This window comes from Barbus barbus, assembly GCF_936440315.1.
Source record: "Barbus barbus genome assembly, chromosome: 47".
Classification (NCBI taxonomy): Eukaryota; Metazoa; Chordata; class Actinopteri; order Cypriniformes; family Cyprinidae; genus Barbus; species Barbus barbus.
Genome location: NC_136725.1, coordinates 7,713,340 through 7,733,494, shown reverse-complemented (window position 1 = coordinate 7,733,494; position 20,155 = coordinate 7,713,340). Strand labels below are relative to the sequence as shown.

Genomic DNA, 20,155 nt, shown 5'->3' with positions numbered 1-20,155 from the left:
TTGCACAGAGTTGACTCTAATCGCACCCTTGTGTTCTTTTTGGACAGTCATGGCCTAATGGTTAAGGAGTCGGACTTGTAACCCAATAGGTTGCGGGTTCGAGTCTCATGTCCAGCAGGGATTGTGTGCTCAATATGGTTGCCATGTGTGTGCTCACAGTGTGTGTATGTTCACTACTATGTGTGTGCACTTGGATGGGTTAAATGCGGAGCAAAAATTCTAAGTATGGGTCACCATTCTTGGCCAAACGTGACTTCACTTTCACTAAAGGGACAAGTCACCCCAATTTGTTTTAATCATTTACTTTTGAAGCATTTTGTATTTGACAGAGTGGACAAAAACATAATTCTTCAAAATGTCTTTTTTTCTGTTCCACAGAAAAAGAAAGTCATAGAGGTTTGGAACAACTTGAAGTTAAGTAAATGATGACAGAATGAGTAAGAAAAGAATTTTAATTTTTGGGTGAACATATTTATGTACAATGGAACCACATGCTAGCAATACATAGGCCAAGCACACACAATTCTCAGTGCCAGAGCTCAAGCTGGCTATTTGTAAACTCAGTAGTGTGTTTTTTGGTTGGTTGAGCCACTGTGTGTTAATAAACTGGATTTTGTTATGTGAATAGGTAAACAGTACTTGAAACAGTCAAGAAACAGATTCTCATTGTAAAATTCTTCGGTTCAGCTGTGGAACAGAGCCTCAACTTTCACGCGGCCTCTTTGTTCCTGCCGTGGGACAACTGACAGCTTTGAAAAATGGCAGGCAGCTTTACGTCACCACACTGTCTTGAGAAGATGACAACTCAAAACACAGTTGGAGAATAACAGGAACTTAATAAACCCCTCGCAGTCTACATGACGACTTCTCCACTTTTGCCTTGTTTTCTTTATCCCCGCACGTCATTTGTCAGTCAATATAAAAATATATATATATTTGAAAAGTAGCTTACAAGGGGCCACAGAGGTTATTGATAATAAGAAAAAAAGAACATTTCATTGGAAAAGCGAAGAGAGAGCCAATAGAGAGTTCACACCAAAGCAAACTACTCTAAATTTAAAAACAACTGGAAACAGTAGCCCGGCTATTAAGTCATTGACGATGATTGTCCGCCAACTCTTTCTTGGGTCTGTGAGAACATTTATTTTTTTTTATTTGGTAAATAACTCTTGTCAGCAGAGCTAAAGGCTTGGCAGACGTAAGCCTGATGGTTGCAAAAGAACATGTTACTGAAAAACCTGGAATCTATTGTATGAAGCTCAAAGTATGATATGTATTCTCTTCAAGATAATATGTTTGCAGATTTGGACATCTAGTTTTTCACCAAAATGATCATAAATTCAAGTTTAGCTTACAAAAAAAAGTGCATGGAATACCAAATAATCTGATGATATAGATTTGGATTTTATAATATGGCTTTCAGCAAATTTCTGGCTCACAGTCAGACTCAGGACTCAAGGGAAACCCTTCATCTGTTTGTGGGCGTTTTACTTTCCATAGAGAAGTAAACAAATAAATAAATAAATAAATATATACAGTACCCTTGAGACACACCCGCATCGTTAGTGGGCCACTGGAGACCAGGGTCTACCTTTTCTGGCACATATATATTTAGTGGCTCTTTCTCCTCGTTGCGGTGCGAGGCGAACCCCTGGCTGCCGACCTAAAACCGTGGAAATTCAATTACAGCCATTTAAGTGTTTCATAAAGCCATAGGAGGCTAGCCAGAGGTATGCTTATAAAACCAGGAGCAAGTGAAGGTGGCGAGTGCTAACGGTCCTGCACTCTCCCTATTGCTCTCTTTTTATATTCCCTCTTTCTATCTGTCCCCCTCTCCTCGCTTAGAAACACTGAATGGGTTACCAGGAGGACAATGACAGACAAAACAACAGCCCCAGATACACTCGTAAATCATGGCATGTTGGCAGAAGTCCCGGACTAAGAGTAGGCCGCTGTTTCTGAGCATTTCGTATTTCCCAAAGCTCGTAGAGAGACCCACACAGACGGTCAGGGTCACCAGCCAATGTAGAATCCACTAAGAGATGAATGAGTCAGAAAGGGAGAGAGGAAGGTTTTTTTAATTTGCTCTACAACTGGATCAAAAGGAGGGCAGGCAGAAAGTGTGGTGTGCCTCCGGTCTCTGTCTTAGGGCCAATTTTTCTATTTTCTTCAAAGGAAAGTTCTGTCATTGTTCCAAACCCAAATGACCCTTTTTTTAGACTTGAAGCGCAAAAAGAATTTTATAGAATTGTGCTTGTCAAACATTTACGTTTATTTTGAATAAACAGGAACTGAGGCTTCTAAGCTTCAAAAAAGATACAAAAGCAAAAAACATAGCTTATTCCAATTATATTTCAAGTCTTCTGAAGCCATACAATAGCTTTGAGTGAGAAACAGACCAGAAAGTAAGTCATTATTCAAAGAAAATCTACTAACCTTGCTCTCCTTGGTGTATTTATGAGAGTGATGGATTTCTTTTTTACTAAATCAGTTAATCCAGTTTTTCAACTTTCCGGTCTGCTCCAAAAACAGATATCATACGGCTTCAGAAGACATAGAATATAGTGCCCACGTTATATTGACTACTTTTATTATGGTGTTTTTGCATCCTTTTAAACTTCAATCCACATTGATTGTAATTGTATGCAAACAAGTAAACGGTACATTTCTTCAAAATGTACACATTTGACAGAAGAAAAACAAGTCATACAGATTTGGAAAGACATGAGGGTGAGTAAATGATAGCATAATTAGAAATGTAAAACCAGTCAAGAGAGCACAGATTTGAGCTACAGTTGGCTGTTGGACACTACATTAAGTGGGCAACTCCTTGTGGTGACATGCTCAGTAATTTCTTGCGGTGTGATACAGCTTTTATGAGTACTGGAAGGCATCCCCCAGAGGTTTCCAGCTTTCTCCGCAGGCTGCTGTAGGTGCTACAGCAACAAGCTACAAGGGGAAGCAAGACCACACAAAGCCAAAGCTAGTGGGAGTAGTAAAAGTAAAGGAGGAGTGTGTGCTAAAACACAATGTTACCAGACAGACGAACAACCACAACTGCATGTGCTGTAACAGTTTAGAACCAGACCAATTGCCAGGTTTAAATTAAGAGTCAAGGGCCCACCTTGCAATGGCTACATCACTGGTGCCCAGTGACTTTAATTAAATAACTAAAACAATGCTGTAGAAGTTGCGATATGCATACATCATGTACGACCGGGGCATCATGTACCTATTTTTGATGGGTCATCAGTGCCAGTCCTAGACTACTTAGACGCAGATAAAGCATTTAGAGATAGCTTTACTAAAATAAAATAAAGCAAAATGAAATGAAATAAAATATCCTTTAAAAATCTCGAAGTCACATTTAAAATCCACTTGGCTCAAAATTACGAAGGGGCATATGATGCTTCTGAAGTGGATTAAACTCAAATCCTATAAAACAAAAAAGACAAACATGAACTTATGAAACCCTTCCCAATAGAGAAAACCTCCACAGACATGTTGTATGAGAAGGTTATATTTAAGAGTGAAGTCTAGTAAAATGAGCTGTTCTACCAAGAGATCAGCCAGGAGAAACTGGGATCATATATAAAGCTATGAGAAAGAAGAAAGTTGAGAATCTCTGAGGACATCTGAATCATGTGTCCCTGCACAGAACATCACAGTTCAGAGGAGTAAACACTTGCCAACAGACTCTGGACAAGAGCACAGGGCTTCCTCCGGTGACATGACACAGCCATAAAAAAAACACTGCAGAAATACTGGGCACAGTATCAGAGCTTATCTCAACGCTTCAACTAGTCAATGACTGCAGAGAAAGAACAAGGAAGAAAGACAGAGGGACAGAGGAGGTAAGGAGGAAATGATGATGAAAAACTTTAGAAAGAAGAGACGGAAAGATGACCTAAAGAATAGAATCAGGGAGGGAAGGATGAATGAAAGAATGGAAAAAAGTATCAATAATTCACTAGACAAATGAATAGAGCTGAAAGTCTTTTTTTTTTTTTTCAATTACCATTAAAAAGTTTGGGGTTGGTAAGATTTTTAAGTCTCTTATGCTCACTAAGGTTGCATTTATTTGATCAAAAATACAGTAAAAACAGAAATACTGTGAAATATTACCCTTTTAATTACATATTTAATATATTTTTTAAATATTACAATTTTAATATATTATAAAATGTAATTTCTTTCAGTGGTGGCAATTTATTTATTTATATTCACTTTTTATCGCCATGCCATGCATTTTCAGAATCACACAACTCTTCAGAAATTATTATAATATGCCAATTAAGTGATAAAAAAATCTTATCACAAATATAAACAGTTGTGCTACTTAATATTTTAGTGTTTCATTTTTTAACTTTTTTTTGTACAAAACAGATTTCTATTTAAATATTATATGTAAAATTATATCTACACTGTCACTTTTGACCAGAGCAGTGCTTCTCAAAGTCCGGACTCCGGTCCGGATCCGGACCCGGATGGAATTCAATCCGGACCCGCTTCTATTTCATATTTCAAGAACACTAATTACATTTCCTACTTTGATAAACGCACGTTAAACTTGTAAATCATTTGTTTATTATTCTTATTTTTGTATGTCTTTTGGAGAAGGTCCGAAATTGCAGGCGAGATATTGAAACTTTTCCTTCATGACATTTGTTGTCATCATGACATCCAGTGAGCGCATGACGTTTGACGTAATCGGGCGACATCACAGCTAATATTTAAATTTTTTTGTTTTGTTTTGCTATCACTTATATTATGGCAATTTGTCTTATAGCAGTGCCCAGTGTATACATTTATTTGTGGCGGCTTGTCACAATATCAAAACTGACCGCTACAAATAGATTTTACAAAAGGCTTATACTTCGTTGAATAAACTGAGCACTGCGCGTTTCAAAAATAAAATGCTGCACGGGTGTTTTTATATGAATGTATCTTTTAAAAGAACCGTCCGTTTTCTTCAGAAAAGCTTTGATGTCAATTTTCATTTGGTCTTTCCTGTAATGGCTGATAAAGTAGCGCTTATTTGATTACAGTCGTTACCGGGGAAACAGCTATATATCACGCTCCAACAGCGCCTCCTGCTGGCAGAGAATCAACTTGCATTTGCTAGTCTGCGGGAAACACTGGTGTCTGTCAGCAAACATAAACAAAAAAGCATGCTTCAGAACTGTTTTGAGAAGGTGCTTAAGTTTTGAGCCATGTATTATTACTATGAATTAGGCTACTACTACTATTATTACTATCTTGTGCCCTGCAATAACCATTTACGCAAACTCTCTTTTGATATAAAGGGAAAAAAAGAGAAAATCGGCCCAAAAAATCAGCATCATATATCGGCCATAGGCTGCCCTGATTTCTAAATATCAGGATTGGCCAGAGAAAAAACATTATAGGTCGACTTCTACTGCTCACACTTAAATTAATTGTTTTGCCACTTTTGCACTTGTTATTAAAGTATTTTGAATGCAAAGGGAACCTTTTTTTTTAAATGAGTGTTTATTTGTTATATGTTATGTATGTTTATTAAAAACTCGCTTTGTAATAACCAATTGTTCCGGACCTTTGACACCGATGAAAATTCAGATTTGGACCTTTGAATGTAGACTTTGAGAACCCCTGGACCAGAGAATAAAAAAAACAAAAGTATTAATAAACAAAAACAATAAATAAATAAAACAACCTTGTTTACCAAACCCTTTGAATAATAGTATAATGGCGCGCTAACTTTTTTCTTTCTTCTAAACAAAATAACCTTTGAATGATATGAAATAACCTGAATGAAAATGAAATGGTGAAGAAAGAAAGAAAGAAAGAAAGAAAGAAAGAAAGAAAGAAAGAAAGAAAGAAAGAAAGAAAGAAAGAAAGAAAGAAAGAAAGAAAGAAAACGAGAGCATTTAGCTAGGTCTTCTTTACCAGTGCCAGATTCATTCATCACTGGCTGCATTAATATCAGTCATTTCAGTTGGGTTTGAAATACAGCAGCCATCTGTTATCTTAGAATAACTGGTGAATGCTTTATTACTGACTGGGTGGGCATGTACAGTCCTAATGGATGAGGTATAACACACTTCCCAGGCCTGAAGGAAACTCAGCTTATTAAGCCTGATGACTTATGGAAAACAAATCGTTCCTAAGATAACAGCGAAAATGTGCACCCGTGCTGTGATGCAATTACACGGAGCGCTATTACATAAAGCTGTTGAGACAAACCAAATAATCTGTCTTTTTCTCAGAAATTCCACGTCAGGTGCAGCGGCCGGATGTAATCTCTTCATCTAGACTAGTTGAGTCCAGTAGTCCGTTAATCCGTTTTTCCCTCCCTCATCCATAAATCAATTCTGTATTTGGTCCGCAGGCTTCGTTCCCATACCTCTGGGAGTATAGGGTGGTCCCCTTGCTAGAGCAGCCAAAAACAATTCTGCGGTTAAGATGTGACAAATAAATCGGGTTAAAAAGTGATATTTTTTATAGTTGGGACACAACGCATAAACCTAAACTGGCACCTAAATGTATTAAAATACAAACCATATTTATGACGCAGCCGCCAGCTTCGCATACAGAGTGGCTCTTAGTACAGTAATAACCAACATATGTTTGCTAAAATCGCATTTTGACTTCCTCGATAGGAAAATTAAAATTACCAGTACAACGAGCGAACTTTCATAGAGCTAAAAGACAGAAAACAAGATTCATTATGCAGTTCACTAAAGCAAACTTCCATGAAATGGAAAGCGGATGCTGTCTGGCTTGAGAAAGATGGAGAGCTGGTTGAAGAGTTGATCAATTCCAGGTCTTCTCTTGTCCCCAGTGATGTTGGTTTGGCGGTGAAACTAGGGGGACCAGGGTTCACGGCTATGCAAACAAGCACGGCGTAGCGCTGGTTTGGATGGACTCACTGAGCCTGGTTTGTGAAGATGGGGCTTTTTATGGAGGGTCGACAGGAGAAGGGCTCTCATTGTGCGAGGGATGGCGCGTATGCAATACAGCGGCTTTTTCTGGAGGGTCCAGCTCACCACGATGGGCTGACTCACTCACCGCAGGCAGGTCTGCTGGACAGGGAGGATGGATTCTGGGATAGCCTGGGAATAGTTTGAGCTATATATGCCGTTCTCTTGGGAGTTCTCTCTAACACTCATCAACTCCCATTTTTATTTACTCGTCTGATTTCAATTAAAAGGAGGGAGAGTAAATAAGTAAATATGAGCAGTCAGCCTTTTTGACTCAATGGGCTGCCTTCAATGGCAAACTGAGTTAGGATTTAGGTAGGTGTTTCTTTTAGAAACTATTAGACTATTAGAAAATACAAAAACACTAAAAACCCTTTTCACACTCTTATTAGCTTATTTAAATAGTCTACTAACATTGTCTGTACATATATTTCATAATTTATTCTTAAAGTTAAACATTTCCACCACATCTCACATTATGTATTATGTATGATCACATTTAGTGATGGAAATAGTTTTTTTTTTTTTTTTTTTTACACATTTTGGAATAAAATGTGTGATTCTTTTCTCTTGCCAAGGCTAATTTCACAACTAGCATTATATGCATCCAAAACAGATAATTAAATTATATTTTTTAGTTGTTAAAAGAAAGGTGTGCCCATTCAAAACAGTTGCGTTCGATCCTTCGCTGGCTGTGCTGATTTACATCTAGCGGGTCTGTTGTGTCTCGTGCCGCAAGTTCAATGATGCAGGCAGTGATGATTTTCTCCGGCCAATTAGTGATCAGCAGAGTTTACACGTCACATTTTAGTAATGGTGCGGTTCGCTTGGAACCTCGGCCGAGGTGGTACTAAAAAAAGGACCAGGTAACAGGTTATGTTCCCAGTGGAAAACCCCCAAAAGTGAGCTGTACTGAACCGTACCATGCAGTGGAAAATCGCCATATCTTAGACTGTATAATTTCGAAATTTGAAGCAAAAACAGAATGGTTTGACTTCAGTTTTGTGAAACTATACATAAAAAATATCTGCATGAAACTGTAGACGAGCTAAATGAGATGCAGATTCACTCTCTGCCAGCAGGTGGCGCTCTAAGCGTTCCTTAGTTTCCGTTGTAAACAAAGCAGCGCTGCCCTTATGAACATTAATATGCATTATACAGAGACAAGATGAAAATACCAACTAAACTTTTCTAAAGACAGTAAGTTCCCCTCAGACATAAATTCATATAAACTCCTGCCCCTAATTGAATCGCGATTTGTTTAGCAACTCAACCGATTTGAATCATCACATATTTGAATTGATTTTCAACTGGATCGTGGTTAATCATTACATTCTCATGTATAAAAAACCTTACACTTTTCAATTATCAACGAAGAGTTCGGAGATTTTTTCTATTTTTTATTTTTTTTTTATTAAGTCTCTTTTGCTCACTAAGGTTACATTTATTTGATCACAAATACAGTGAAAACAGTAATATTGTGTAATATTTTTATCATTTAAAATAGTAGTTTTCTCTTTTAAACAAGTAATTTATTTCTGTGGTGGATCGCTGAAGTTTCGGCATCACACGATCCTTCAGAAATCATTCTAATATGCCAATTTAGTGATCAGAAAAATCTCTTATTATTATCGTAATTGAAACCAGCTGTGCTGCTTAAAGCTGCACTCCATAAGTTTTGCCTCTTTGTCACCATCTTTGTTTGAAACCTGCGATTGCAGATTTTTGTGGAATCATCTTCTTTGCGAGGGTTTTGCATCGGCCCGGCTCTTCAGCGCGGATGAATCTGATGTCAGTCACAGCACCAGTGTGGATACTGTACTTCGGAATCACAGATTCTAGCCTCTGTCTTGGAATATATGACCCAAATAAAAAATTCTGTCATCTGAACAAGTAACAAGTCCGCCACTTTTGTTCTGACCAACTGAGGAAAAAGGCATTACAATAAATTGCTCTACCAATGATGAATAAATCTAACGATCGTTTAGCTCATATCACTTCAAACCATGCAAATTACGATTACTGTACTTTGTTCTCAAATTGTTAATGTTTGCGACATCAGCACTGCGTGACTGTGTGTATGTAGTGTGTATTAGAATTCCATGTAGATTTCAATTTCAATACAGTCTAACCTCTAATTGTCATACCATTCGAATTTCATATAAAGAAATTCTTTTAACCCATGAAGCAAATTATTCTTCCTTTGAACAGGTTCTCTTTAAAATACAAAACTTGTGTAATCCCACGTATCTGTAATAAAATCCACACTTAAAACCGGAATATAATCTAATTTTCACTTACAAGTGTTTCATAAACACATAATCCTTTCAGGATTACAATCCGCCATCGAAATGATCAATTTAATTATTCCAGCTGCTGTGAGAAAAGGCTATAAACGATCCTTCACCTGCAGCATCCTCACATGCAATATTGCCTAATAGCCGGAACAACTTCTTTATGTTTACAGACGTGTTGTAATGATGTGGTGGCATGCTCGAATTTCCTTCGGAAACCTACCAGTGCCAAATTACAAAACATTATTATAAGCCTAGTGTTGTGAATCAGGATAAGGTAATAGTTTAGAACACTGGCTAGTTATGTATTTACTCAAAAATAGATTTTGTTTTTACCCCCCAAAAAAGTTACAGAGTGCAGCTTTAATATTTTAGTGGAAACTGGATTTTTTTCAACTATCTGTTTCTCTAAGTGTTTGGGTTTATCTTGAGGTGAGCGACCCATGATGGCAATTACGTTCAACACTATGTTTACCTTTCTTTCACAGTGCAAAGTAAATCAAGGAAGATAAAAGCGCAGTCATGGGAAATTTGCATTTAAACAGGAAAACACGGAATTAAGAGCTGGAAAAAAAGAAAAAGGAGAAGAAATGTGAATGAAGGACATACGAAAAAGGAATTAGTGGGAGTGGAAAAAAACAAGAAGAGAGCAAATCACTCTTAGACGAACACGTACGAGAAAATACCACATCATCTAACGGAGAGACTTTCCCGGCTCACACACTGAGGTTAAGTACACAGTCTGATGGAGGTAAATGCTGAATGTGACATATGGAAATTTCTGCTTAATACACACAAATAAAGCCACTTAGCCTGAGCGATTAATCACACTGAAGCGATTTCGTTCACAAAGCGCTGTTGTAGACTTGCTAACGCTCGCAAGAAGGAAAAACGTTCACACAGGAAGTTAGGTATGTAATAGTAGTAGTTAACTTCTCATACAGGAACCAGTGGCCTTTTACTACATGTGTGATACAGCAAATGAAAATGCGAGTGTTGGCACGCATATCTCCTCTCTCACCTAAAGTTCATATGGTTTCCATCTCAGAAAAGTCATGTTAGATAACAGTCATGACACTAATGGCAACCAAGAATCTCTCACCTCTTTATAGCTAAAGTTCGCATGCACCTGAATGTCTTTAGGGAACAAAACATATTGTATACATAAAGCTGTACACGGGAGGTTCGAAAATGCATTTGACTATTTGTAGCACAAGCACTAAAGAGGCGTTAACATTAGCAAAACTGTGTCAATAGTGTCTAGAGTGTACTGCCAGTGTAGCAATTTTAGAAACAGCTCACAGAGAAGTCATTTTTAAACAAATCAGCTCGCTCTGTATGACCCGTTGTAAATCGTCCTCGTGCAAAATTACTGATCATATGGATTTTTTGAATCAATTTTTATTTATTAAGTTTAAGCAATTTTGTTGTCTGTTTTTGTCATATTTAGTAGTTTTAGTTTTTTAATATACTGTATGTCCATATAGTTTTTAATTAATTTTTATTTTGGTTTCAGTTTTTTGTTATTTTAGTCAATCAAAATGAGAAATGTTGTCTTTATTTCATTTAACATTTATTTTATTTCAAGTAACAAATCTGTTATTTTAAGTATGAGTTTTAATGAACTATTGTGGAATCGCAGGCTGACTCTCAGTTTAAGTCCAAAAGCTTTGAAAGAATAAGTGCAACCAATGTCTCCTTATCAAATGGTACAATCACAAGCACACCAAAATATGCGTATTCGCATTAAAAACTGATTTAGATCAAGTCATCCAGCAGTACTGATACTGCCAGGTTTCCTGGCTTTGCAAAGAACAGGGCACAATGCTACACCTTCATCATTCCCACTCTAAATTCCCCAATAATCTTCAACCCTCTCTGGGTTTAATTCCCAGCGCTGCCCTTCCTGCTGAGCTCCTTGCCAAATAAGATATAGCTTGCTAACTTGGCGAATGAGTGCTAATTGTAATATTTCTTTCACCATTCTGTTTATGCAACATCTCAGGACGAGGTAATCCGTTCTTGGAGTGCTGCTGTGCTTCAGGAGACTGAACTGACTCACTGAGCTCCATCTACTGAGGTTTGGTCACTTCAGTACTTCTGCCCTCTAGGGGAAGATGAACCATTTAGACAACACAAAAATTCACACACATATACATGCCTAATACTTCAGTTCTTCTGTTTTGAAAGCTTGGAAACTCTTTCAAGCACACTTTGACCCCAATGATTGTGTCCAAATCTCCAAACCAGCATTCTGGATGATCCATATGAAAGATATTAAACAACAGCAGCACATGAGTGTTTGTTCTGCTGCCAACAAGTACAAAATCTAAAACATAATGACTACTAAAAGCCAAATTCACAACATTCCAGATGTTGTTGTGACAGTTGAAGGAAGTCTCGGCAGCGGCCTAATGAATTAAATACACTCGTTATTGAACATGAATGGAAAAGATGAAGTGAAAATGTCTTTTGTTTTTCTTTTCTGGTACAGCATGTTTAACTTGTCCTCCTTGACTTGTAGTCCAGGCCAAAAGGAAGTACGCTAGCCAGGCCTGACTACCTAAAAATTACAGCTTTTACCTCAGTTTCAAGACCTTACTGGCAAACATGCTCTATAATGCAACAAAGACAGACAAAACCACACAAATCTCTCAGGCACACAGAAACTACCTTTCACCATTACCTTCCTAACAGCTTTCAAATAAGTCACGTAAGGTTGCGATTTAAGAATCATTTTACAGTTGGCTTGTCTGAGGGTTGTTGGAACAACTAGACTAAGGAAGCCCTTTATAAATGACGCAGGTTTAGGGTCATGAGGCACCAATGAGATGCATTTCTTAGAAGCCATTCACACAGAAGACATTTTTGCAGAACTGTTTGAGTTTGTGTCTTTTTAGAGTGACTCACGTTATTAAAATGCAGCAATTTTTAACCCAACAAAGCCCACTGAATCATATTTGATTCACAAGTGTACAAGATGTATACAGTGTATGTATGTATGCATGTATGTATGTATGTATGTATGCATGTATATATATATATATATATATATATATATATATATATATATATATATATATATATATATATATATATATATATATATATATATATATATATATATATATATATATATATATATATATATATATATACATATATATACATCTTGCTCACTGCAATAAAAAAAAAATCATAAAATCAAAACTAAGCATTAAAATATAATCTTACTACAACATATTATTGGGAAATATAGAGTGGCAACAAGTATTAATTCCATTAACGAAAACTATGGCAAAAGATGTTCCCCATGACTAAAACGATAATCAACAAATTCAATAAAAGATAACGGTGACTGTATCAACAAGCAATATCATTGACGACAAAAGTTAAAAGAAAATTAAAACTATACCAAAATGTATTTTTATTTTCGTCAAAAAAAAAGGAGACAAAATATTATTACGATCGCTGTACGTGCCTCTACTACGTGAGCTTTCATTATGCGGTTGCCAGATATCAAGAGTTCAAATCCCCAAATCAAATGTTTTCTGCCTGGTGTTTTGCTTACAATCTGGCAACCATGTACATGCGTTCGCTTTTCATTACAGAAGCGCCGACGATGATCTGAAAACACCGAAAAACAAGTAAGCCGGAGTTTAGCGATCTTCGTGTGAGATGTTCGGCTTAAATGAAAGTGTCTTTCAGCCTGTCTGTGTTCTGTCATGAGAGCTTGGCTATATTGTTTGCGATTGTGGTTGCTGAATAAATGCACTGACTCAACCACTGTTGTTTTAATATAGAAAATTGTTGCCATTTGGAATTGTTGCCCTTACTAGGACGAATTTCACTGTTATAGTATTTTTAGTTTGTTTCATCCAGTTTACATTGTGTAGATAGAGAGAGTGCACATCTAAATCTTTGAAATAAATGTATATATTACATAGCCTATAAATCAGTACAAGATGAGGTCAAATAAACCATGTGAAGCCACATTCTATTGATTTGTGCTTTATTGGTGAAAGTGCAATACTTGAAATAATTGAACCATTTTACAGCATGACGTTTTCATTGACTAAAGGACTAAAATGCTCAGACATTTAGACACTAATGTAAACAAAAACTGGCAATTGATTGATTTAATGCAATTTGTCTTCTATATGCAAAATATTTTTTTTTATATTTTGTCTAAAAGTTCAATAAATTGTTACAAAAAATCCGAAATTGTATTTTTCCATTCCATTGCCTTGTCTCATGTTTTTAAACATAAACATGGTGTACAGTGTGAATGGCCCCTTAATATGTGTTCATAAAGGATGCATTCTTACATTAAGAATTGCTATCAAAATCAGTTTATTTCGTTGAACCAGAATCTTTCAAATGCAATGCTCTTTTTCTGACAACAAATTAGTATATAGTATGCAAAAATGCTTAAATGGCACAAAAGATATTCAACAAATCCAAAAAATATTGCACAAAACTATCAAAGCACACACACAAATGTATTGTTGTTAAAATGTATTGTTGATGGTTGTGAATTTGTTATAAAAGCTCAGCTTTGATGGCTACAGCAGCAGTGCTTTGAAGGGGATAGATTTAAAGACTTAACATCTCTGAAAAAGTTTAAGCGTGCTGACAGTCTCACAGCATGCTAAAAACACAGCACGTTGTCAGCACACTAAAAATAGAAAAAAATTATTCCTTTCAAAGCCAAAATGAAAATAAAAGCAACTAGTTGTCCATTCTGACTCATCCCTTGTTGCAATAGTGCAAAGGACAAAGAAAAAAAAACAAAAATAGAAAATAAAAAAGCCTTCTGGTGATTTTTATCACCATGTTCTCAACTCATCTATCAAAGACAAAAGTGCCCGGGCGAAACCCCGTTGGCCACCTGACATTCTTCTCCCTTCCTCCCATGACACGAGGACTAAATAAAAACAACATCTAGTCAGTGCGCTGCTTCAAAGCAACTAAAACACCCCTCCTTTCTTTCTCCCTCCTGCCTGCTTGGATCATTTTCAAACACACACAATTTAATAAAAGATAGACGTTTAATCTCCTCCATTCCAGAACAAGAGCACCGCTGTGAAACCTGATCTCTGCTTAGTCTCAGCAGCCGGACACACAGAGCCACCGCGGCTACGGCTAACGAACGGAATGCATTAAAGACGAGAAGGACGGATGGAAAAAAAATAGCGATGGAGGCACAGACCACAAAAACAAAATAACAAACAGGATTTCACTTGCTAGTTATTCGCAAATCATATTAGGTAGGAAAAGCCAAGGTCAGTTTTATAATGTTCAGGGGTCGGTGAAGCAGCTTAGTCCTATTAGGATTAGCGAAGAGCGTATCGGGAAAGATGCGGAACGGAATACGTACAGCGGGCCTTGCCGTTGGGATCAAAACGGCTAAAAGAAGAGGAAATTACGAAGTAGCGTGACTCAAGGGCAACGCGTCATGCATTCTCCGGACAGTTCCTCTCCCAAACTGGAACACATGTGCGAACGGACACAGAGGCCCAAACCTGAAATGGGTTACAGCTCATCTATTTTGCTACGTAGCCATGCTAACTAACATTAAAAGCCCAATCGGTAGAGTTCAACCGACTCAAATGCTTCAAAATGTTGAGTTCACAGAGCTCATATGGATCGCCTTGACTCCGGGTGAGAGGCTTCACAAACAATGAGCTTAAAAAAACGCTTGAACACGGTCAACATACCGAGATAAGCTCCATTAACTTGCCCTACAGAGAAACACTGACAAGGTTAATGAAGATTTCTGGCAAAGGTGCAAAGCATTACATTCGTTCTGATTAAGCAGACGTGGAATGGAAATGGTGGGCGACAGGCAGTATGAAGAACAAGCTGCGGAGGGCATCTCGCAGTCAGACTACAAATGGAGGCATAGATCAAACATGACAGATATATAAGTTTTCCCCTCATAGATGGCTGAGCTTACATATCACTCCATACCATGCACACAGCTACGTTTTTGTTCTTGCAACGTGCGTGCTGCTCGCGTGGGTCAGAGACAGAGCGATTCGGTCGACCTCCTTGCAGTCTATTCTGTATTTTTCATCTCCTCCTTAAGTTGGGGCAACAGCTGGAGCACAGGAGGCTTGGATTCCACTCTCAGAGTCATGGAGGCGTGTTAATATTGCACTTAACCAGGCAAACTGATTCAATTCAAGCTGTATAATTGTGACCAAAGCTTAAAATCGGAATTAGATTTGAGCTATGGCTCATGAGAGTCATTTTGTATGACGTTAATGCAAGTGATTCCACAAAGCACTGTACATCAGTTCTAGAACTTCAGCTGTGGAAACTTTTAGAGACCAATACCTCATTATAGAAATCTATTTCAGGGGGTTTTCAACCTTTTTAAAAGGGTCACCAAACAAATGATGAGATAACCAATCCTTCCTCATAAATCTACTTTTTATTTAACAATTTAATTTTTAATTTACACTGAAATTGTAAAAAATTAACAAATTTATTTTTTAACATTTAAAGAATTTAAAAACAAATTATTTATATTCAGCATGCCTTAAATTGATCAAAGGTGACAGTAAAAGGCACTTAAAACAACATTGTTTTCAACACTGATAATATTTGTAGATCACAAAATTAGCATATTGAAATGATTATGAAAGATCATGTGACACTGTTAAGACTTTGCCATTGTATAAATAAATCACATTTCAAGATAGATAGAGAAAGAGAGAGAGAGAGAGAGAGAGAGAGAGAGAGAGATGGATAGATAGATATAGAAAATATTTACAACTGTAAGAATATTTCCCAATATTACTGTTTTTACTGTATTTTTGATCAAATAAATGCAGCCATGCATAGTGTATTTACATTCAAAAACATAAATATATCTTACCAAAGTCAAACTTTTGAATGGTAATGTATATTCAAAAAGTTTTAAAAAGTAATTTAAAATTTAAAATAAAATTAGACATTTTTTCAATTATATTTTAAAATATTACGCAAACAGCCCTAGAAATACATTTAGCATTTTATTTATTCTTTTTTTCAATTAAAATTTTCAGAGAATTTGTAGCAGCTACTTAAGGCCTTAAGCTACTTAAGTTCCTTGACCCCAGTTTGAAGACCCCAGTCTAAATATTGGTCGTGTTAACAAAAACACCAGGAAGTGCAATGGTTGCAGCACGAAAATATTGCAGTTTTTCTTAAAAACACCACCTATTAAGCCACTGACTAACTGGGCAACATCCAAGCCTTCTGTTTCAGACACACCCTGTGTAATCGGTCTATCGGCCATCTTGATTTGAACAATGAGACATGCGGAGATTCTTACCTGTGCGATGTTTTTGTTGAGCAAATAGACACCGTATTCAAACTGGAAACGCTCTCCTCTGGGGTAGAGAGGGAACCTGCAAACAAGAGCAGCGAAGAGGCATCATGAGAAAGAGTCTCAGCACTCACCTCTGAACCATTACACATGGTTCCCATATCAAACACAAAGCGAAGAGCATTTTTATGAGGTCGTAATCAGTTCATAACTTTGCACAGGACAACCTCACACCAAACAACGAAAAACAGCAGGTCATCTGGATAAACAGCTAACCAACAGACCAAAGCCTGAAACTAATAACTGTATTTACAAACCAACGTTCAGAGTCAGAAATCTTTCAGTGTTTAAGGGTATTTATGTTCTGTGAAGTTAACCGAGCAATGATGATGCCTCAAACTCTTCACAAACTCCGCAAGGCAACAGGCTTTTTCTGACGTAAGACATTTCAGCAGATGTTAAGAGACTGCCTGGAGCTCTGGATGTCTGGTTCTGATCCGCTTCTCAAATGCATGTCTGAAACACAATCTATTATCCATTAAAATCATCATTCTGGCTTGTTTCTTTCGGTCAGTTCTCATTTAAACCACAAGCGTAATCATGATGCAGAAATGGCTGAACGGCACACAATATCAATGTCTACATCAGAGCAACGTATAATGAACTAACCAGTCAAGATTCACAACAGATGAACACGCTGGACTATTATTCTAATTCTGAAGGGTGCACACTGAAGCGTTTACGGAGAATTTAAGACTTCAGAAAAAAAGCTTTTATTATTAAATACTGTGCCAATACAATAGGGTACACGTTTCAGAGATCACTGGAAGACTGTGATGTGGACAACACTCATCTTTAGCTGATCCATTCATCATATTGAAGCAATACATCAATATAAAAATTGACCATTAGCCAATCAAATTTGAACAAGAACTAAATTTGCACTTCTAAAAAAGAAATATAAGTGCTTGCAATGCACCAAAAGAGTAGTATTAAAGTTCAATAGGCTTCGGTTTAATGTCATAAAATAAATTAAAAATAAAACAAAAATAAGAATAACAAATCCACATGGAAACAAACGATTGCAAGCCACCAGAGTAATACGTTTAATATAAGTTTAAATGTAAGAAAAATTTGTTTAATAGTGTTAAAGTACAATGAGTTTTTAGGTTTTGGTTTTCATTTCATTAAAATAAAATAAATAAAAAATAAATAAAATATCAAAACAAAGCAATAAATAAAATAAAATAAAATCTATTTACATTAGAAAATATAAGTGTTTGAAAGTTGCCAAAAAAGTATTAAATAGTAATAAAGTTGTATAGTATTAAAATAAAATAAAATAAAACATGGAAAATGGAAAAACTACATGTGGGGAGTATTAAAAAACAGTAACTGAAGTATTGTGGTTTTAATACTGACCGTTTTTATTTTATTTTATCAGTGATAGTCAAAGTGGAAATTTCAAGCTTTAATCTTACTGTATAACATTTATCAAAAATATTTTTATTATAATTTTATAGAAAATTGTGGAAAAGAACAATAAAAACAGAATATATAAGGAAGATCAGCACTATCCAATTGTGTCAGCAGTTCATTCTCTGAGTTTTGTAGCAATGGCTACATTTCAAAAACACCCAGACCTCCTGAACCGAACATCCTATTAGTTTTACTGGAGAACATGGCCTGAAAAACCCAGTTGGAAAGTCCCTCTGAGAAAACTTAGGATGGGAAAGGTCCAACAAACAGACAAAAAGACAACTCGTGAATATTCTGCACCCTCCTCGAAGCGGCTCCAACTAACACCTGACATAACTGCAGCCCCCTAATACCAGACTACGACATTACTGCCCTGTTATTAAGAGCTTACAGGGAGGGAGAGAAAGAGCGAGAGAGACACAGAACAAGAAGAGGACAGAAAAGCCTCCAGCTTAACCACCTGTGATCAACAAAAACATCACCACTTCAACCACAAAGCTCTCCTGACAGCGCTGTCAGGCTTGTTAAAACACCGCGTGTGTGTTTTCAAGACTCTATATCTAAAGAATGCAGTTATAATAGTCGCACGATTGTGAACGTGCGACGTAGAGTCATTCATCTTTTATTTTCACAAAACAGCTCAGTAGGAGAGGTCGTGGACTGGAACCGGTCTGGGGTCACACACTTTAGCCTACGGGCGGCAGACACAAGACAGAGGTGTGAGTGATCTTCCCGAACTTCCTCTGTTATCCGTGAGGCCTATTTGTCAGTAGCACCTGGAACTTGTGCTTTTAATCGTGGAAGAGTGGAGACAGACCCAGCAATTCACTCTACTTCCTGTCTTAACAATTCTGTCTCTTATACACACACACACACTCTCACATACTTCCTGTCCTGTAAGACACAGGGGGGCATAATCTTGAAGCAGGTGCACACTTAAAACCCTCAAGGACTGAACACACGCACATACTAGAGCATTTCATTCAGGCTAATTCATAAAAAGGACAGGCTCATAAAAGTAATCCATTAGTTTTTGACTCTACTAAAGCATAAAAATAACATATGTTTGCAGATATTTAAAAAACATGCCAAGTTAACATACTTGTTTATCTGAAAAACAATGCTACAGTCGGTTATTCTCCTTTGAAAATGTGCATTCCGGGCCGGAATGTCTGTTTTTTTTTTTTTTTTAGTTTGTGAAACCCGCCCACTGCCAGTTTACCTAATTGTATTTCGGCACGCCGGGTTGCCAGTTGGCGGTAAACACCGCATATTTCATGTAATTCATCGTCATGTGCACTCGTCCCTGTTGGTGTCATTAATCTGGCAACCTGCCTGTGCGTCAAGTTTGAGGAGGAGGGGCCGGGTGATAAAAAAAACAATATTTTGAATTTGGACTGCAATACCTAGTTCAACCACTACAATCCTACATACAGCACCTTTAAGTCAGATTACACTGGTTGCACTGTACTGTATGTGTTTGACTCAAACTCATTTATTCATTCTTTTGTTCACACTCATTTATATTCATTCGTTCTGTAATGGGCCTACACTGGCTCATAGGAGTGCTTCTTTCAAAAATCAGATTACAGTGCTTAAGCTGTTTGGTTTTTATTCACAATAGAATTGGCTCAGGAGAGTCATTCTTGAGTCAGACTACACTGGAATCGACTCGGAGTCAGTCGTTTGGGAATTAGACTTCACTTTCACTGTATGTTTTTAATTCACTAAAAAGAACCAGCGCATTCGTAAAGGGAACTGGACTACACTAGTCGCGCTTTATGTTTCACGCTATAGATTTAATAGCGGTGTTGCATCACAACACAAATGAGAAGTGCAAATTGTGCAAGAACCGGAATCGAACATCGCTTGGTTCCCGATCATACCCTTGCAAGCCACATCTTACCACATTCCATAGAAACAACCACAGTAAGCCAGCCAAAAATCACTCGCACACACACACACTAACACACCGTCACCTAACAGTGATTAATGAGCGCTCTCCGGTGTGTGTGTGTGTGTGAGATCATACTGCTGTGACTCTGGTTCACAGAGCACCAGGAATTCCTCAAGGGAATGTCCAGTCAAATATATTATAACAG

At 37.1% G+C, this 20,155-nt stretch overlaps 1 protein-coding gene across 1 annotated transcript in view; it reads right to left on the bottom strand.

The window, feature by feature from the left end:
* Positions 1–20,155, bottom strand: part of uvrag (UV radiation resistance associated gene) — a 111,928-nt gene that overhangs the window by 26,264 nt on the left and 65,509 nt on the right. Inside the window, exon 13 of the mRNA XM_079410415.1 lies at positions 16,581–16,656. Within this exon, the coding sequence (XP_079266541.1) occupies positions 16,581–16,656 (76 nt within the window). The remainder of the gene's footprint in view (positions 1–16,580; positions 16,657–20,155) is intronic.